Source organism: Danio aesculapii, chromosome 11 (assembly GCF_903798145.1).
Source record: "Danio aesculapii chromosome 11, fDanAes4.1, whole genome shotgun sequence".
Classification (NCBI taxonomy): Eukaryota; Metazoa; Chordata; class Actinopteri; order Cypriniformes; family Danionidae; genus Danio; species Danio aesculapii.
Genome location: NC_079445.1, coordinates 6,985,744 through 7,001,586, shown reverse-complemented (window position 1 = coordinate 7,001,586; position 15,843 = coordinate 6,985,744). Strand labels below are relative to the sequence as shown.

Sequence of the window (15,843 nt, the reverse complement as noted above, 5' to 3'; positions counted from 1 at the left end):
TAACTGCTTGAATTCTTATGCATAACCTACTGTGAATGTCATGTGGTTTTGAAACTACATTGTGTGAATTTATTAGTGTGTAGTATTCGATAGTATTCAACATATGCTATCTTACATTAAAACTGCAGAGACTTTCATATTAGGATGTTGATGAACTTGTAACTTAAATGGAATACTGTGTAGGGGACGGGGCTTTCTTTTGCACATCATTCAAGATTACAAGAACAAATTCTTTTTTTCCCAGTGGATTACTTTCACGGATTAATTATTTACTTTAAGAATACCAATACGAGCTAGCAATTTAAACATCGTAAATTTTAATTTCAAGTGGACTTTAAAATGTTTACAAATAAATAAACTTTACATTAAAAAAACTCACATTGGTATGAGCATAATAAGGGTGAGGGTCAAAAACCTTTTTTTGTTTGAATATTGATGCAAATTATCCAAAAAATAAGCTGTTAAGACTCCAAGAGCAGACACAAGAAGTTGAGGAAGATGACAGTGGGGTATTTAGTATATCTATGCTGCTATGTTCAAGTTAAGGTCAATGTCTTGAGGTCTTTACTTGAGGTGGTGGATAGTTAGGCCTACTATAGAATTTAAAGTTTAAGTTTAAGTTCAGTTAATACAAACAGACAGGCAGCAGTGGAGACATCTGTACCAGATGGGCACATTGAAGCAGGAGAACACAATGAAGCAGTTAAAATCTATGCAAATAAATATCCTTCCAAATTTGTTTGGATTTTATTGTTGGTTCTTTTAATACTTCAGTTTTTCCTCAAACAGTGGCCTTTGTGATACCAGTGTGAGTAAGTCAGATTCTTTGTTGGGTGTGGTGGTTTAACCAGCAGGTGGAAGGTCTGTAGAAATTGGACTGCCACCACAGCTGGAAAAAATCCTAGAGGAAACATGTACTGTATATAAACACACCAGTCTGAGTGAGTTACAAGATGTTGACAAACTAGTTCTTCCTGTATACTCAAAAATGATGTTCTGCCTAAGATTAAATGTATGTCATTAGAAACCATTGGTGTGAGTCACAGCTTTGGTGGTGCAATTGTTTCTAATAAAAAGATTTAGGCAATTAAAATGTACGTCACAAGGATGGGCGTTAAATGTGTCAGGATTAGTTTCAGGTTTTTTTACATTTGTGTACATGGCTACCAAGTTTAATGAAATTGGTCAAACAGAAACATTTTTAACAAACATATAAACATATATTAATAGCAACATGTGGAAAAACTTCACTTGAGTTGAATCACATGTTCTATGGTCAACAAAGCATACATGTAAGGTGAATCCATCTTTAAGTAAAGAGTAAACAGAAGATTAGCATAGTTCCCCCACACATGAACCGCTCTGTCCTTCCTTTACCCTTATCATTATTGGAAAAAAGACAATATCAGCCTCACCGCCTAACTTAATCAGCATTTGCACTGTTGTCATCATCATGTGAATGACCAGCCTCAAACTCGCCCAACAGGTTTTTGCCGTTTGTGATACAAAAATATTTGGATTAATTGCATTAATGCATGTGTGTGTGTATACATATGACTATTCAAATACATCTAAAGTTATAAAAGTTAAAGCTAAATGTATTTGTATTTTCTGTGCAATAACGTAATCCCGCCAGTCCTACACCACCCAACTCGCTGCCGAGCTGGGATCGAATCGGCAACATTCCGCATGGGAGTCGATTGCTCTACCAAGAAGGCTAAAGATTATGGCCTCGAGCATCTATCGCAAGAGCACCTTTTAGAGGTCAGAGGAGTAAGGTTTATCTGTACAGCTCTTCACGACACCAATGTAACCCTGCTGATCCAACACCACCCAACCCGCTCCGAGCTGGGATCTAACCGGCAGCCTTCCACATGGGAGTCGATTGCTCTACCTAGGAGGCTAAAAACTATAGCCTCTAGCATCTGTCGCTAGAGCTCCTTTTCGGGTTAAGAGATGTGAGGTTTACCTGCACAGCACTTCACTAGCTGGCCTCTGCTACACTCATCCGGATAAATCATTAAAGAAATAATTCTAGCTCTGAACTCTTCACAACAAAGTGGGGTCACCCATTGGAGTCTCTGAAACCCCCATCCACAACCCTGAATGTGAAAGGTGTCAACCTGCAAACCCTTCTTAAGGCCAGTTTATACTTCTGATATACTGCACATGGATGGTCTGGTGACGTACCTTACCTTTCATACTATGCCTTTTGCCTTAGCCTGACATGAACCCTGACATGCACCTGAAATGTAAATACATGTTGCGCCAACTTGTAGGGCAAGAGCTGTGACTAATCAGTTTGGTAGCAGTTTGTGAGGCCAAAAGCCATGCGGAGAGGAGCTAGCCTAGTGGTGCATTTAACAAGTGTCAAATTCTGCAGATGTGCACCAGATGAATACTTTTATTTTGTGGCTACTTCATGATTAAAGTTGTTGCATGTCTGCAGGTTTCCACATCTTTCTTCCTTTAATGGGGAGTTTGAGCTACTTGTAGAGTAAGATAGCATTGCACACATTTCTGGTGTAACCAACAAAACTGTGAAGACACTCAACATAGAGGAACTTAGTAACCCCACTGTCAGCAAGTGTTTCAGAAGTGCATATATGCAAAGCATGCACCGCAAGTTCACTCAACGTACAAGTATTTCTTTAGAAGACCTTTCAATACAATTCAATTTAATTCGGTTCATCTTTATTTCTATAGCGCTTTTACGATGTAGATTGTGTCAAAGCAGCTTAACATAGAAGTTCTAGTAAACTGAAACTGTGTCAGTCTAGTTTTCAGAGTTGAAGTTCAATTTAGTTCAGTTCAGTGTGGTTTAATTTTCACTGCTGAAAGTCCAAACACTGAAGAGCAAATCCATGGATGCGCAGGTTTAGGATCGAACAACAGTTAACAACTAGCGCTGGTCTCATCTGGACCAAAAAGCTGCTCATGAGCACATCAAACAGACGGCAGCCAATGATATTTTCCTTTCCTCACCCATGCAGGGCAGTCTCTGTTTTCTCATACCATAAAGAAACCAGAACTTTCAATGTGCATGTGCAAATCATAAACAAACAAGCATTATTAACATTTTGACAGTTCTTTTCACTCGCCAAAGAGGGATTCACTCATGCTAATATGTTTAATTAGATAATAATCCATATAATTTTCAAATATTTGAGAAAGTTAGTGAAATTACAGCTGACCTCTTTGTGTTCCTTCTTAAGTTTCTTTGATCTCGCGCTCTGATTCGTTGCTGAGTAACCAATCAGAGTGCTACCTTCAGCCAATGGCGATTCTACATGCTGAGTCGAGCCAACACAATCTGACATCAACCCGATGAGAGGCAACATGTGGAACAGACCAAACCAACTAGCCAGACAAACAATAACCCAATAAGCTAATGTCAAATTAACAATGCACACATACAAACCATACACAAAGCAGTGTTTACCTACAGCTTTCACAGTACTTTGTCACTCACTACAGAGAGATTTGCTTGTGCAAATATATCTGACAATCTGATAACCCATATAAATATTTTAGAAATGTGACGAAATGACAGCTGGCTTCTTTGTGTTCCCTCTAGACTTGTGTCTCTTCTGTTTTTGTCCTTGAGCTATAATTCTCAATCTAAATGAACAGCACTCGCTCTTAAGGATTCTTAATGCTGAATCGGGCAAACCGTTGGCTTTGTACATACCGGCCTTAAGAGATTTCCCTCTGAGATATAGATTTAGTTCTAGATTAAATGGGCAAGGATTTGTTGTTCTAGGCTGAGAATACTACTCCATTTAGTTCAAGATTAAAAGCATTACACTTAGGGTGCTATATTTTCTTAAGATCTACAGAGAAACAAAGAGGTCTAGTCTAGAAGTTTACTTAGGGAGTTCGGAACCAGCAACAGGAACAACAACCACAAATACATTGCCTTCCTCATTTTCAGGAACCCTCTGCATCAATGTCAGACTCTCTTCAACCCAGATCTAGGCCTGTGAGAGCCTGGTCGACAGGATTTTCCAACACAGGCTCTACAAAGATACAGCTTTCTGTGCATTTCCAGCAAATATTAGATCCACGGTACTTTGTGTTCAAGGCTGCAGAAAAAGAACCCTTCAGTAACCTCTTCTCAAAAATCTGTGTCTGCATGTTCCAAACTATCTGGATTGCTCTGCACAACACTTCAGAATGTGAATCCAGAGTCATGTTCTAGAAAGGACCTTTAATATGTTCATTACGATCCACAGTACTTGTGTTAAAGATTATTTAAAAGGAACCAAGCTTCTTCCAATTGATAGCTTTGAAGTGACTTCATGCCATTAGGAGGAAAATTGTTGTGCAATAGGATATTCCAACCAAAGAGGAGACATGCATACCAGATTAACCAAGTGAAAGAAAAGCCAGAAAGGAGAAATCTGTGGATTGGTGCCAATTCCTTATTGACCCATCCCTGATCAAAACTACCTCTAATTGTCAGTACTTTTGTATGCTTTTTACAGTTTCTATTCTAATTTGCAGTTAAAGTACAAGTTAAAGATTAAATAGCAGAGGTGAACCAATACATTTTCCCTACCAGCAAATATTAATCTAAGCAAAAGAAACAGACATCAAAAATAAAAGCAGCTACTCAAGGTCTTTACTGCCGTCACCAATGTCCGTATTTCCACTGTTGGGCCAGTGCGAGCCAGGGCTTTTATTGGGCCGGGTCAATAGCCCGGGAGCTTGAACAGTGAGGCCGAAATCATGTCGTGTTTTTACTGTCGGGCCAATAGCTTGCAGTGCCCCTGCTCCCAGAACGCCCCACGAATCAAACATCTCACAACCTGCCTAAGTTCTGATCCAGGTAGATCAGGCAGATACCGCACACCCTCATTATCATCACAAAACGATTAAAATGGAGACAACCGAAACAATCATTGTACATTACACATTACTGTCGAGCATTATGTGTCCATAGGCATAGGCCTTTGTATTTTCATTCATTATATTCGTTTACTCACCGACCGACTGCTGGCATCGTACATCGAGTGGTCTCGCCACTAACGAAGGGATGACACAGCGGACCATGGCTATATGACACTTAAAAGGTAATTCCCCCTTATTTAAGAGAATAAATAATTCACTGAATTGCTGTGGGATTCTCCACAAGATTTAAGTAAACCAGGGATGCCCAACCCTGTTCCTGGAGATCCTGCAGAGCTCAGCTGCAACATTGATCAAACACTCCTGTCTTTAACTGATCCTACTTGAAATCTCCTGATGTAAACAATGTCAAATTGAAGCTCTGGCAATGAACTGATGGTTTTTAATAATGGAACATTAAATAAAGCGGCAGGTACTGGATATCCCAAATATATATATCTATTGTATTATATTTTTTGTTCTGTAGAAACATAATCCAAATATGTATTGCTTGAAATAGAGGGAAATACGACTGGCTTATGCTGTATCTCTATAGAGACCCCAGTATAAGCTGCTATTATGGCCCATTGTTTTGCCTGCCAGGAATCTCTGTATTGATCACGTAACTGAAAACTATCATTAGCAATGTGGCTCAGCACAGCTTATGAAGGACCCTCATTGCCGAGCAGAAGCGTAAAAATACCACGTTATAAAACAATTTATCAGAGATCATGGCAGTGTATTCCAGTATATGATGTTCTAATTTACACTAGATATCTGTAATTGACATCAACTGACAAAAACAAAAACAACAAAACGACAACTAAACTGCTAACAACAACAAAAACTAACAAACAAACAAAAACATTTTCAGTTATTTGTTTATTTATAATAAGGTTCACATTATTAGGTTTAGGTTTAACTTAAAAAAAAACAAGCAACTTATAACAATTTCCAACTGAATCGCTTTCATTAATTGCGTGCGCTTTATTCATGGTCCATTTTCTAGTAGTCAGTCACCATTGCCTAGTATTTTGTTAATACAACTTAAACTATAAAACTTCTAACAATTGCGATGTGATTTGATTGTTATAGTTGTAGACCACTGGAGAACTACACACACGTTACAATAACGAACTACAAATCCCAGCATGCACCTCGCACACACACACTTTGCGGAGTCTTGTTTTCCCTGTGAAACATTTAAAAGCGTATTTCCCTATTTGTCCTACCATGTTGTTGATTTTTGTCTGGGTAACCGTTTGTTGACTCTTTGCTGCCTGTTCTGACCATTTACCTGTTTCTAACGTTGCTCTTTGGATTGCCCTCATGCTCCCGTTTGTTCCTGTTCTGACCTATGCCTATCTGACTAAGCTTTAAATAAACTGCACATGGATCCCTCATCTCCGTTGTCCATCCTCCGTTACAGTTATAGTCACAGTATAATTATTTGGCTGCTGCCATTTAATAAGAAACAAACCATTTGCCACTCAATCAGAATCTCAATATTAATATAAAGTTTTGGAGGCTGTTAGGAGAGAAATGTGTGGTGGTATACTAAACTGACTGTGTAGTGAGTACACACTTAAATTTGAGGGATATAAACGTTACAAGTTTTCTTTTTAAAGTCCTGATCTTAAACTAGAACCCAAATCCCAGCAGATCCCCGTATAGTATGTCTGTGCTCAGTGAACATTGTAACAGTATTTGTTTGTGGCTCATTCATTGTTGCAGGAAGGTTGAATAAACTCCACAACAACTACAAGTATTCGTGACGGTGTTTATACAGTCGCTGTCTGTATTTTGCTGTGTTTATCCTGACATCCAACACTTGTTATCCTTCTCTGAAGCTAAATGTCCAAAGAGTGGATGGGGAGAACTAGCTCATTTGCATTGAAAGCACAGACACAAAACAGGTACAATTCCCTCTGACCCAAAAATAGACATTTTCAACGATAAAAAACAAATAAGATGGATATTTTGACCTGAAACTTCACCGATACATTCTGGATAAACAAAATATGTATTTAACATCTTGTAAAAAGGACACTATAAGAGCTCTTTAATGTTAACTACTCAAAAAGGCGACAATGTCAGTAAGACACTAAGGTATGAGTTGTGTAAAGAAATTTAAATCCAAATCAAGATAAATATAACTTGAATATTATTCCACATATTTTTATTGGTTATCATTTTCAGTTAAGTTGCTATTTTAGAACAAGCTGTCAGCAATATGCAAAATGTAGGGCATTATTAATCGTGTGTAATTATGATGTACGAACATGCAGTTACTCAGCTCTTAAAAGCAGTTGACTAAACAGTTTCAGCTGCTATTATTACAGCCTTCATTGTCACATGATTTGTCGTTATAATACTTTAAATATGCTAAAAGGTATGCAAGAAACAATATTACTACTACTACTTAATATCTCAAAACAATACCATTCTTATGAGTGGTTGGGAATTATTCAGAAAGGATGCATTAAATTGTTCAAAAGTGATATTAAAGATATTTGTAATGTTACCAAACTGTGTAATAATAATAAGAAAACCTACGACGACAATGGAAACACCATTATTAATAATAAGAAGAAATAATCAGTATCAGCAAATCAGTATATTAGAATGATTTCTGAAGTACCATGTAACAATGAAGACCAGAATAATGATGCTGAAAATTCAACTGGAAAAAACTGAATAAAAATATATATATATACAGTATTCAGTGACTGGTACAATATTATTATATTATATTATATTATATTATATTATATTATATTATATTATATTATATTATATTATATTATATTTTGTTATATTATATTATATTATATTATATTATATTATATTATATTATATTATATTATATTATATTATATTATATTTTGTTATATTATATTATATTATATTATATTATATTATATTATATTATATTATATTATATTATATTTTGTTATATTATATTATATTACATTACATTACATTACATTATATTATATTATATTATATTATATTATATTATATTATATTATATTATATTATATTATAATATATTATATTATGTTTTATTATATTATATTATATTATAATATATTATAATATATTATATTATGTTTTATTATATTATATTACATTATATTATATTATATTATATTATATTATATTATATTATCTTTTATTATATTATATTACATTATATTATATTATATTATATTATATTATATTATATTATATTATATTATATTATATTATATTATATTATCTTTTATTATATTATATTACATTATATTATATTATATTATATTATATTATATTATATTATATTATATTATATTATATTATATTATATTATATTATATTATGTTTTATTATATTATATTACATTATATTATATTATATTATATTATATTATATTATATTATATTATATTATATTATATTATATTATATTATATTATATTATATTTTATTTTATTTAATTTTATTTTATTATAATCCCTTGTGATTTGCTCAGTAAATTTGTACAGTGTTATGTACAGCTCGAAGGTCTTTGTCAGAAAACATGTTCGTACCTGCGTCTGTTTGAAAGTGACTCTTCAGTTTCATTGTTCATTAAAACATGACTCGAACCTCCTTGGCCTCCTTCATGCATGACCTCAATCTGCAAGAAGCACAAGAAATCCAACATGATTATTGTTAAAGGCAAGGTCTTTAGACGTGCAAATGCCCTTTTTAACTTTTACTTTTTTTCAGATATGACTGTGCAGCTAAAAAAGACTGACGTACCTTAATGCCACCTTTGGCTTTGCGGATGTTTTTTCTTTTTGCCAGTTCTGCATCACTGGGCTGTTTATTGGTGCTGGAGTTCTCTGTAGTTTTGCGGTGTGCTGCTGTAGGGTTTAACATAGAATTTATTTTCATTTTCAACCCACTGTGATAACATAGAACTTGTTTCGTTTAAACTCACTTGGTGGAGTGGGATGGGGGATTTTAGGTGAGGGGCGTTTTGGTGAAGATTCTGGTCGAGGTGCAACAGGTTGCACAGGCCTTGTTTGCTTTGCGGAAAGCTTTTTCAGACTTGCGTGTCTTTTCTCAAACATCTCTTGGACATCGTTCAGCGTTTTCAAGGCAGTTTGAACTTTGCTCTGCGTGGGAGGAAATAAAAGATTATTTTACTACATAAAACGTAAATGTATCTATCATCAGCAGCAGATGAATGGTTTTAGCTACAGTGAGCTCCAAAAGTCTGATAATGAATTTAAAATATTTAAAAGCCAGCCAGATTTAATAATAGCTTGCGCCAACGCAAACCTTCTATTGGCATTAAAGGGATAGTTCACACAAAACTGAAAATTCTGACATCATTTACTCACCCTTTGCTTCTTACAAACCTGTTCTTTTTTCTCTCAAGCACAAAAGAAGATATTTTGATAAATGTTGGAAACCAATAATAGCTGATTTCAATATAAGTCAATGATTACCAGTTTCTAAGGTTTTTAAAATATCTTCTTATTTGTTTACCAGAAAAATGACAATCATAAAGGTTTGAAACCACTTCAGGATGAGTAAACAGTGGGTCAATTATCAGTTTTGGGTAAACCATCCTTTTAAGAAACTACTATCAGGATTTACACAGTAAAAAAAGGATAATTACAAATGATTTGCTGGCAGCTGAATTTATTATATATAATAATATATATTATCTTAAGTTATTACATACAAAAGGCTTTATTTACACTGACCCTATTGCATATGAATTTATGGGAGGAGTGTGTTAAATTGAATCATGCAATGTGATTTGCAGTCATCAGTTTACTGTTATCTGTGCCATTGTTTAGCATGACTTTTACACTCATGTTGCTAATAGATTACATACACTGAATCATCATCAGCTCTGCTTCTTTGTGACCTAATTTCCACTTCTTTGTGTTCTTGAAATGCCACACCGTCAGTAGATCGTTTGCTAAACTGTCCTCGCTTCCTCTTTTATGGGATTGTACTCTCGTTCTTATTTGCTCACTTATTTATAACAAAAACACTGCAAAAATACAATTGGTAACCCTTTAGAACAATGCTCCATAAGTTAATGTATTTAATAACATTAACTAAGAATCAATAATCTAGTAAAGCATTAAATAATTATGGCTCAACATTAACTTACAACAATAGCTCATTATTAAAATCCAAAGTTGTGCTTGTTAACATTAGTTAACGCACCATAAGTTAAATTGAACTAACGTTAACTTAAATAACATTAACTAACATTGACAAAGATGAATAAATACCATAACAAATGTATTACTTATAGTTTGTTCATGCTAGTAAATACATTAACATTAACTAATGGACCATTATTTTAAAGTGTTACCATACACTTTACTGGAAATATTAAAGTGTTATGAATTTAAATGATGAATGATTTTAAATGAGTAATGCTTCTAAACGTAAATGTTTTACAAAGTTCTAAAGCTCAACGTTTATGATCAATAAAGTTGTTGTCTCTTAGAAAGATATAAAAAGATTCTGAACCAATGAAACCAATCCTCAGAAATTCCAGTTTCATTTGCATAACTGATTTACTTAGATCCGTAATACATTTGCATAGTGGCAGTTTATTCTTTCAGTGGCTGCCTGTGAACAATGTCTACTTTGATCCTCAAACGCTAGTTAGTGCTGTCGTCATCGTGTCAAGAAGAAGTATTTATTGCAGAGACGCAACATTCTTGCACGATTTTCCTTCACAAAAAAATCTTATTATTAACACTGAAGGTGAGAAAGGAATCTTACACTTGCATAATATCCACACTTTGTTGAGTGTCAATCATAAATGATTGAGGCACATAGTTTTAAGCGCATGAAGAGTGCATAAAAATATAAAAAGCGCATAAAAACATAAAAAACTTGCACCTAATGGTTACAAAGTTCTTCATAAAGTGGCATTTATGGATTCAAACGCATCACATGCAAGCAATATGAGCTAGCAGTATAAGCTAGCATACAGTACAATCTACATTTTTCATTCCATTTATTTATAAATCCATTTCCCTGTCTTTTTAGTTTGATGATAGACAAAAAAAGCACCATTTTTTGAAGTGTATTAGGAGCATGGACTAAAATACTACCCCTACTGCAAGACATAATACATTGTGCCCATTTATCTGTGTACAAATTTGGAATTGCAAACTACAATTGGAAGTGCTTTGTGATAGTAGCTCAAAAAAAATATGCGAAGTGTTTTAAACCCTCTGATCCGTAAATGTTAATTTTGTGAATTGGAAACGGACAAATAGTGGGTTAAACAGACACCCACGTCCACACGTTATGTTTAAATCAACCTTCATTTTGATTGGTAATGCCAGTCTTGTATAACTTCATAACGACACACAAATGTACACTGTTATTATTTTATGCTACACTGTAAACAATGCAGGGTTCCAGACATATCATTTATGTTGTCCTAACACAAATAAATCAAGTTAACATAACTAATTTAAGTAGATTGAACATGAAACAATAAAGTTTCGGAAAAAAATCTCCAGAACTGTGCTGTTTCAGCTTATTTTAAATCATTTGAAAAAAAATATATATTTTTTTGAGTGTAGCAGCACTGTAAAAATATATATATATATGATTGAAAAGTGCTGACAAACATATGTTTTTATGTTCATCTAATTGTTTGAATAGCTTAATAAGGCTTTAACTTTATTTATTAATTTATTTAAAAAATGTATTTCATATTTTAAATAAATATACACTGTACACACACGTTATGTCAAAACATGAATTGTGATGTGACTAATCTTCACTTTAGTGTAGAGTGTATTATAAGTATATTATATTATATTATATTATATTATATTATACTATGTTATGTTATGTTATGTTATGTTATGTTATGTTATGTTATATTATATTATACTCTATTATATTATATTATATTATATTATATTATATTATATTATATTATATTATATTATATTATATTATATTATGCTATATTATATTATATTATATTATATTATATTATATTATATTATATTATATTATATTATATTATATTATATTATATTATATTATATTATATTATACTATGTTATGTTGTGTTGTGTTGTGTTGTGTTATATTATATTATATTATGCTATATTATATTATATTATATTATGCTATATTATATTATATTATATTATGCTATATTATATTATATTATATTATATTACATTACATTACATTACATTACATTACATTACATTATATTATATTATATTATACTATATTATATTATATTATATTATACTATATTATATTATATTATATTATATTATATTATATTATATTATATTATATTATATGAGTGGTTCTCAAACTGTGGTACGTGTACCACTAGTGGTATGCAGGCTTCGTTCTAGTGGTACGTAGAGTAATCGCTGAATAATTAAAGTAAAAAAAATGAACACACTTTTAACACTTTAACGTGTACGATAACACTGATGTGATCAGTAAATTCATTATATTAAGATAAACCTTTTATTTTATTTGCAATTTTCTAATGTTTGTTCTGTATTCTTTCATTTAGAGCTAACTTCCTCCCTATATTTGTATTGGTTGTTGGGGGCGTATCCCGTATTTTTATATCCCAATGTTGACAGGTACAGTTTAATCACTTGCTTTTCTGACACACAAAGCCTACTCTAACGCGCAGTGGTCAGGTCTAATTTCTAATTTAAACATGTAAAACTAATTCATATATTTAAAATAGGATGTTAATGTTTAGATTTCAAAGATATACAAATAACTAAACAGATGCAACATGTATAATTTCATGACAACACACAAATGTGACGCTGTTATTTTTCTATGCTACACTGTAAACAATGCAGGGTTCCTGCGTTGTTATGTTGTCCTAACACAAATCCATTTAGTTAACATAACTAATTTAAATAAATTGAACATAAAACAATAACGTTTCTGAAAAAAACTGTGCTGTTTGAGCTCATCATTTGATAAAAAAATATATTTTTGATATATTATATATATATATTTTTTGTGTAGTTACAGCACTGTAAAAAAATATATGATTGAAAAGTCCCGACAAACATATGTTTTTATGTTCATTTAATTATTTGAATAGCTTAATTAGGCTTTAACTTTATTTTTTAATTTATAAAAAAAGTTATTTGACATTTTAACTAAGTTTAATTAATGTGAGTTGAAATTACTTGCAAAGTTAATTTGATTCAAATTGAAAATGTAAGGCTTTTTTCTGTGAAGCATAACAAAAGGTTATAATAAGCAGTTTTTTTTATTTAGATGCTGAAATCTTGAATGCTAAATGGGAGCCTACAATAATAAAAATGTTTTTATATTTCTTTGGTGCCTCCACAACATTGTGATCAAACTGCAATACACTGACGCCTCGCCTTCGTTTTTTTGTGTTTGTATTTTGGGCGGCTAATTATGCAAATGACAGGGAAGGTCTACGGGCGGGTGTTTGTATTGGCTTTTTCTAATCTTTTCTTTTAGTGTTATCTTTCATATCTTGCATATGAATGTAAAACGAGTCAATCGGAAATCAATGCAGACTGCAGAAGTTTCTGCTCTGATAATGACAGAACTATGCTGAACACTGTAGGTTTGTGTGTGAATGACGCATGATAAGAGAACTTTGTTTGTATATGATATTGTTTTTTTATTTTGCTGTAAATGTTTAAATCTAGTCTGACTACTGTGCTTCAACACACGTCAAGTAGTTACAATTGTTTCCTCATGTAAGACTATTCAGCGTTGTCCACTCAGGATCACATTCACACAAAAAAAGAATCTTAAAATGATAGTTCACCCAAAAATATATTTATAAAAATGTACTGATCCTGTCAACCCAGGCTCATTCTGAAAACGTAGTCCCGAGGACGTTTCTGGAGACCATCCTGTTCTAAACCGGTTGGAGTTTCTATCTTCAGGTGAACACAAAACAATTAAGATATCCTAAAGAATGTTGTAAAAAAGTGGTCATTGATTTCCATTGTATTTTTTTTGTTCATACTGTTAATGTCAATGGCTGCTTTTTTCCAACATTCTTCAAGACATCTTGTTTCGTGTTCATCAGAAAAAATTGATAAAACTTTAGAACCATTTCAGTGTGAGTAAATAGTGAAGAAAAGTTCATGCTGGGGATAACTCTCTCTTTAATCAGGGTATGAATATGAGTGCATATAGTACTACTCCCAGTTAAATTATGGCACATTCCTTAACTTTCAACATGCCATAAAACAAATCTCATATCTCCAACAACATAAATCATATCTACCACACAGCATACAGATGAAAGTTACATATTAATTTTTTCTTAAATAACAAATAAAAACAACAACCTAACAACATGGTCTGAGTTAGAGTTAGCTAATAACTAATGAGTAAAATTCAGCATTAGAATTTTAAGCCTACCTTACTATTGAAAAATGAGCAGAAATAGCCTACTTTCATTAGGAGGTAGCTAATCAACACATTTAGCTACTTTTTAAAAGTAACTTTAAATTGTAATCTATTATTTTGGTAAAACTTTACTATAAGTAACACTTCTCACTATTAACCAGTGGCTTATTACTTTCCCATTATTATGTTATTGGTTTTTAATTAGTACTTATAAAGTACATGATCTTATTCTACATTTCTACATCTCTATTCCTAGATAACACATACAGTAATCCTAACTACTATCTAGTTCAGGGGTCACCAATCTTGGTCCCGAAGGGCCGGTGTCCCTGCAGAGTTTAGCTCCAACTTGCCTTAACACACCTGCCCGGATGTTTCAAGTATACCTAGTAAGACCTTGATTAGCTTGTTCAGGTGTGTTTGATTAAAGTTGGAGCTAAAATCTGTAGGGCACCGGCCCTCCAGGAACAAGATTGGTGACCCCTGATCTAGTTTAAAGTGATATATTGTCTGGGTTGGTGTTACAATACAAAAACCTTGTAATAAACAGCCAGTACATTTTCTGTTATTTTACTTGTTCATCTATATATTATTTCTTATACATTGTTTGATTTCAAACTACTAAAATGTCAATAAATGTCACTTTGGTAAACTGTTGTTGGAGTTGCATATTCTACATCAAACGCTGACAGAGCTGACAGAGACCAGGGTCCCATAATGCAAACGTAAATAAAGGAACACTTAAAATACGCTTTTCTATGAATGAGAAAAATAATTCATCTTGACCTTCATTAACATGTGAGTAAGTGACAACTCCCTTGCAGTGAGGTGGGGGATTAGGGCACCTATTAAAATATTTTACCTTGACGATTCATCATTCTCCTTATCCATCAACCAAAAAAGGACTCTGTCAGTTGTTCTGACTGCTTCAAAAAAAACAATCCTGAAACTATGGTTGGATCCATCTGCTCCAACTGATCTATCCTGGAGGCTTTACCTATATTTGGGAATACACCACAGCCAAAATAAATGGTGCCAGTAAAAAAAACTGTACAATTTTGGTCAAATATGAGAGAGACTGTATCATTTATGTTTCAATACTAATTTTGTACTTGTTATTACAATATTGTTTTTTTATTTATTTATTTTTTTATTTATATATTTTTTTTTATTTTAGTTTTATTATCCATATTTTTTGGGTGGATCTCGGGCTTTGTTCAAAATCAAACTGTTCAATAAAAAAAGAATAAAAATAAATAAATAATAATAATAATTTTACCTTATCATCTACAACATAATTGATAAATGTATTGGTATTTTCTAAATAGCACAATGTATTATTAAATTGTATTTTAACACAATGGCAATATCTAGTTTACCTCCTCATAAATTCCCACACGAAATTAATCAATGACATTTACATTGCATCTGACTACAAATGTCAGTACAATAAATGGTTATTGACAAGATGTTGACATTTTAACCTAACACCCAGGCTGTCTATAAAAAAGTTCAACAAAGACTT

General features: G+C 32.6%; 1 protein-coding gene across 1 annotated transcript in view; it reads right to left on the bottom strand.

Moving 5' to 3' along the window:
- Positions 1–15,843, bottom strand: part of mcf2l2 (MCF.2 cell line derived transforming sequence-like 2) — a 230,484-nt gene that overhangs the window by 101,691 nt on the left and 112,950 nt on the right. Inside the window, 3 exon segments of the mRNA XM_056468129.1 lie at positions 8,462–8,550; positions 8,676–8,779; positions 8,857–9,034. Of these exon segments, the coding sequence (XP_056324104.1) occupies positions 8,462–8,550; positions 8,676–8,779; positions 8,857–9,034 (371 nt within the window).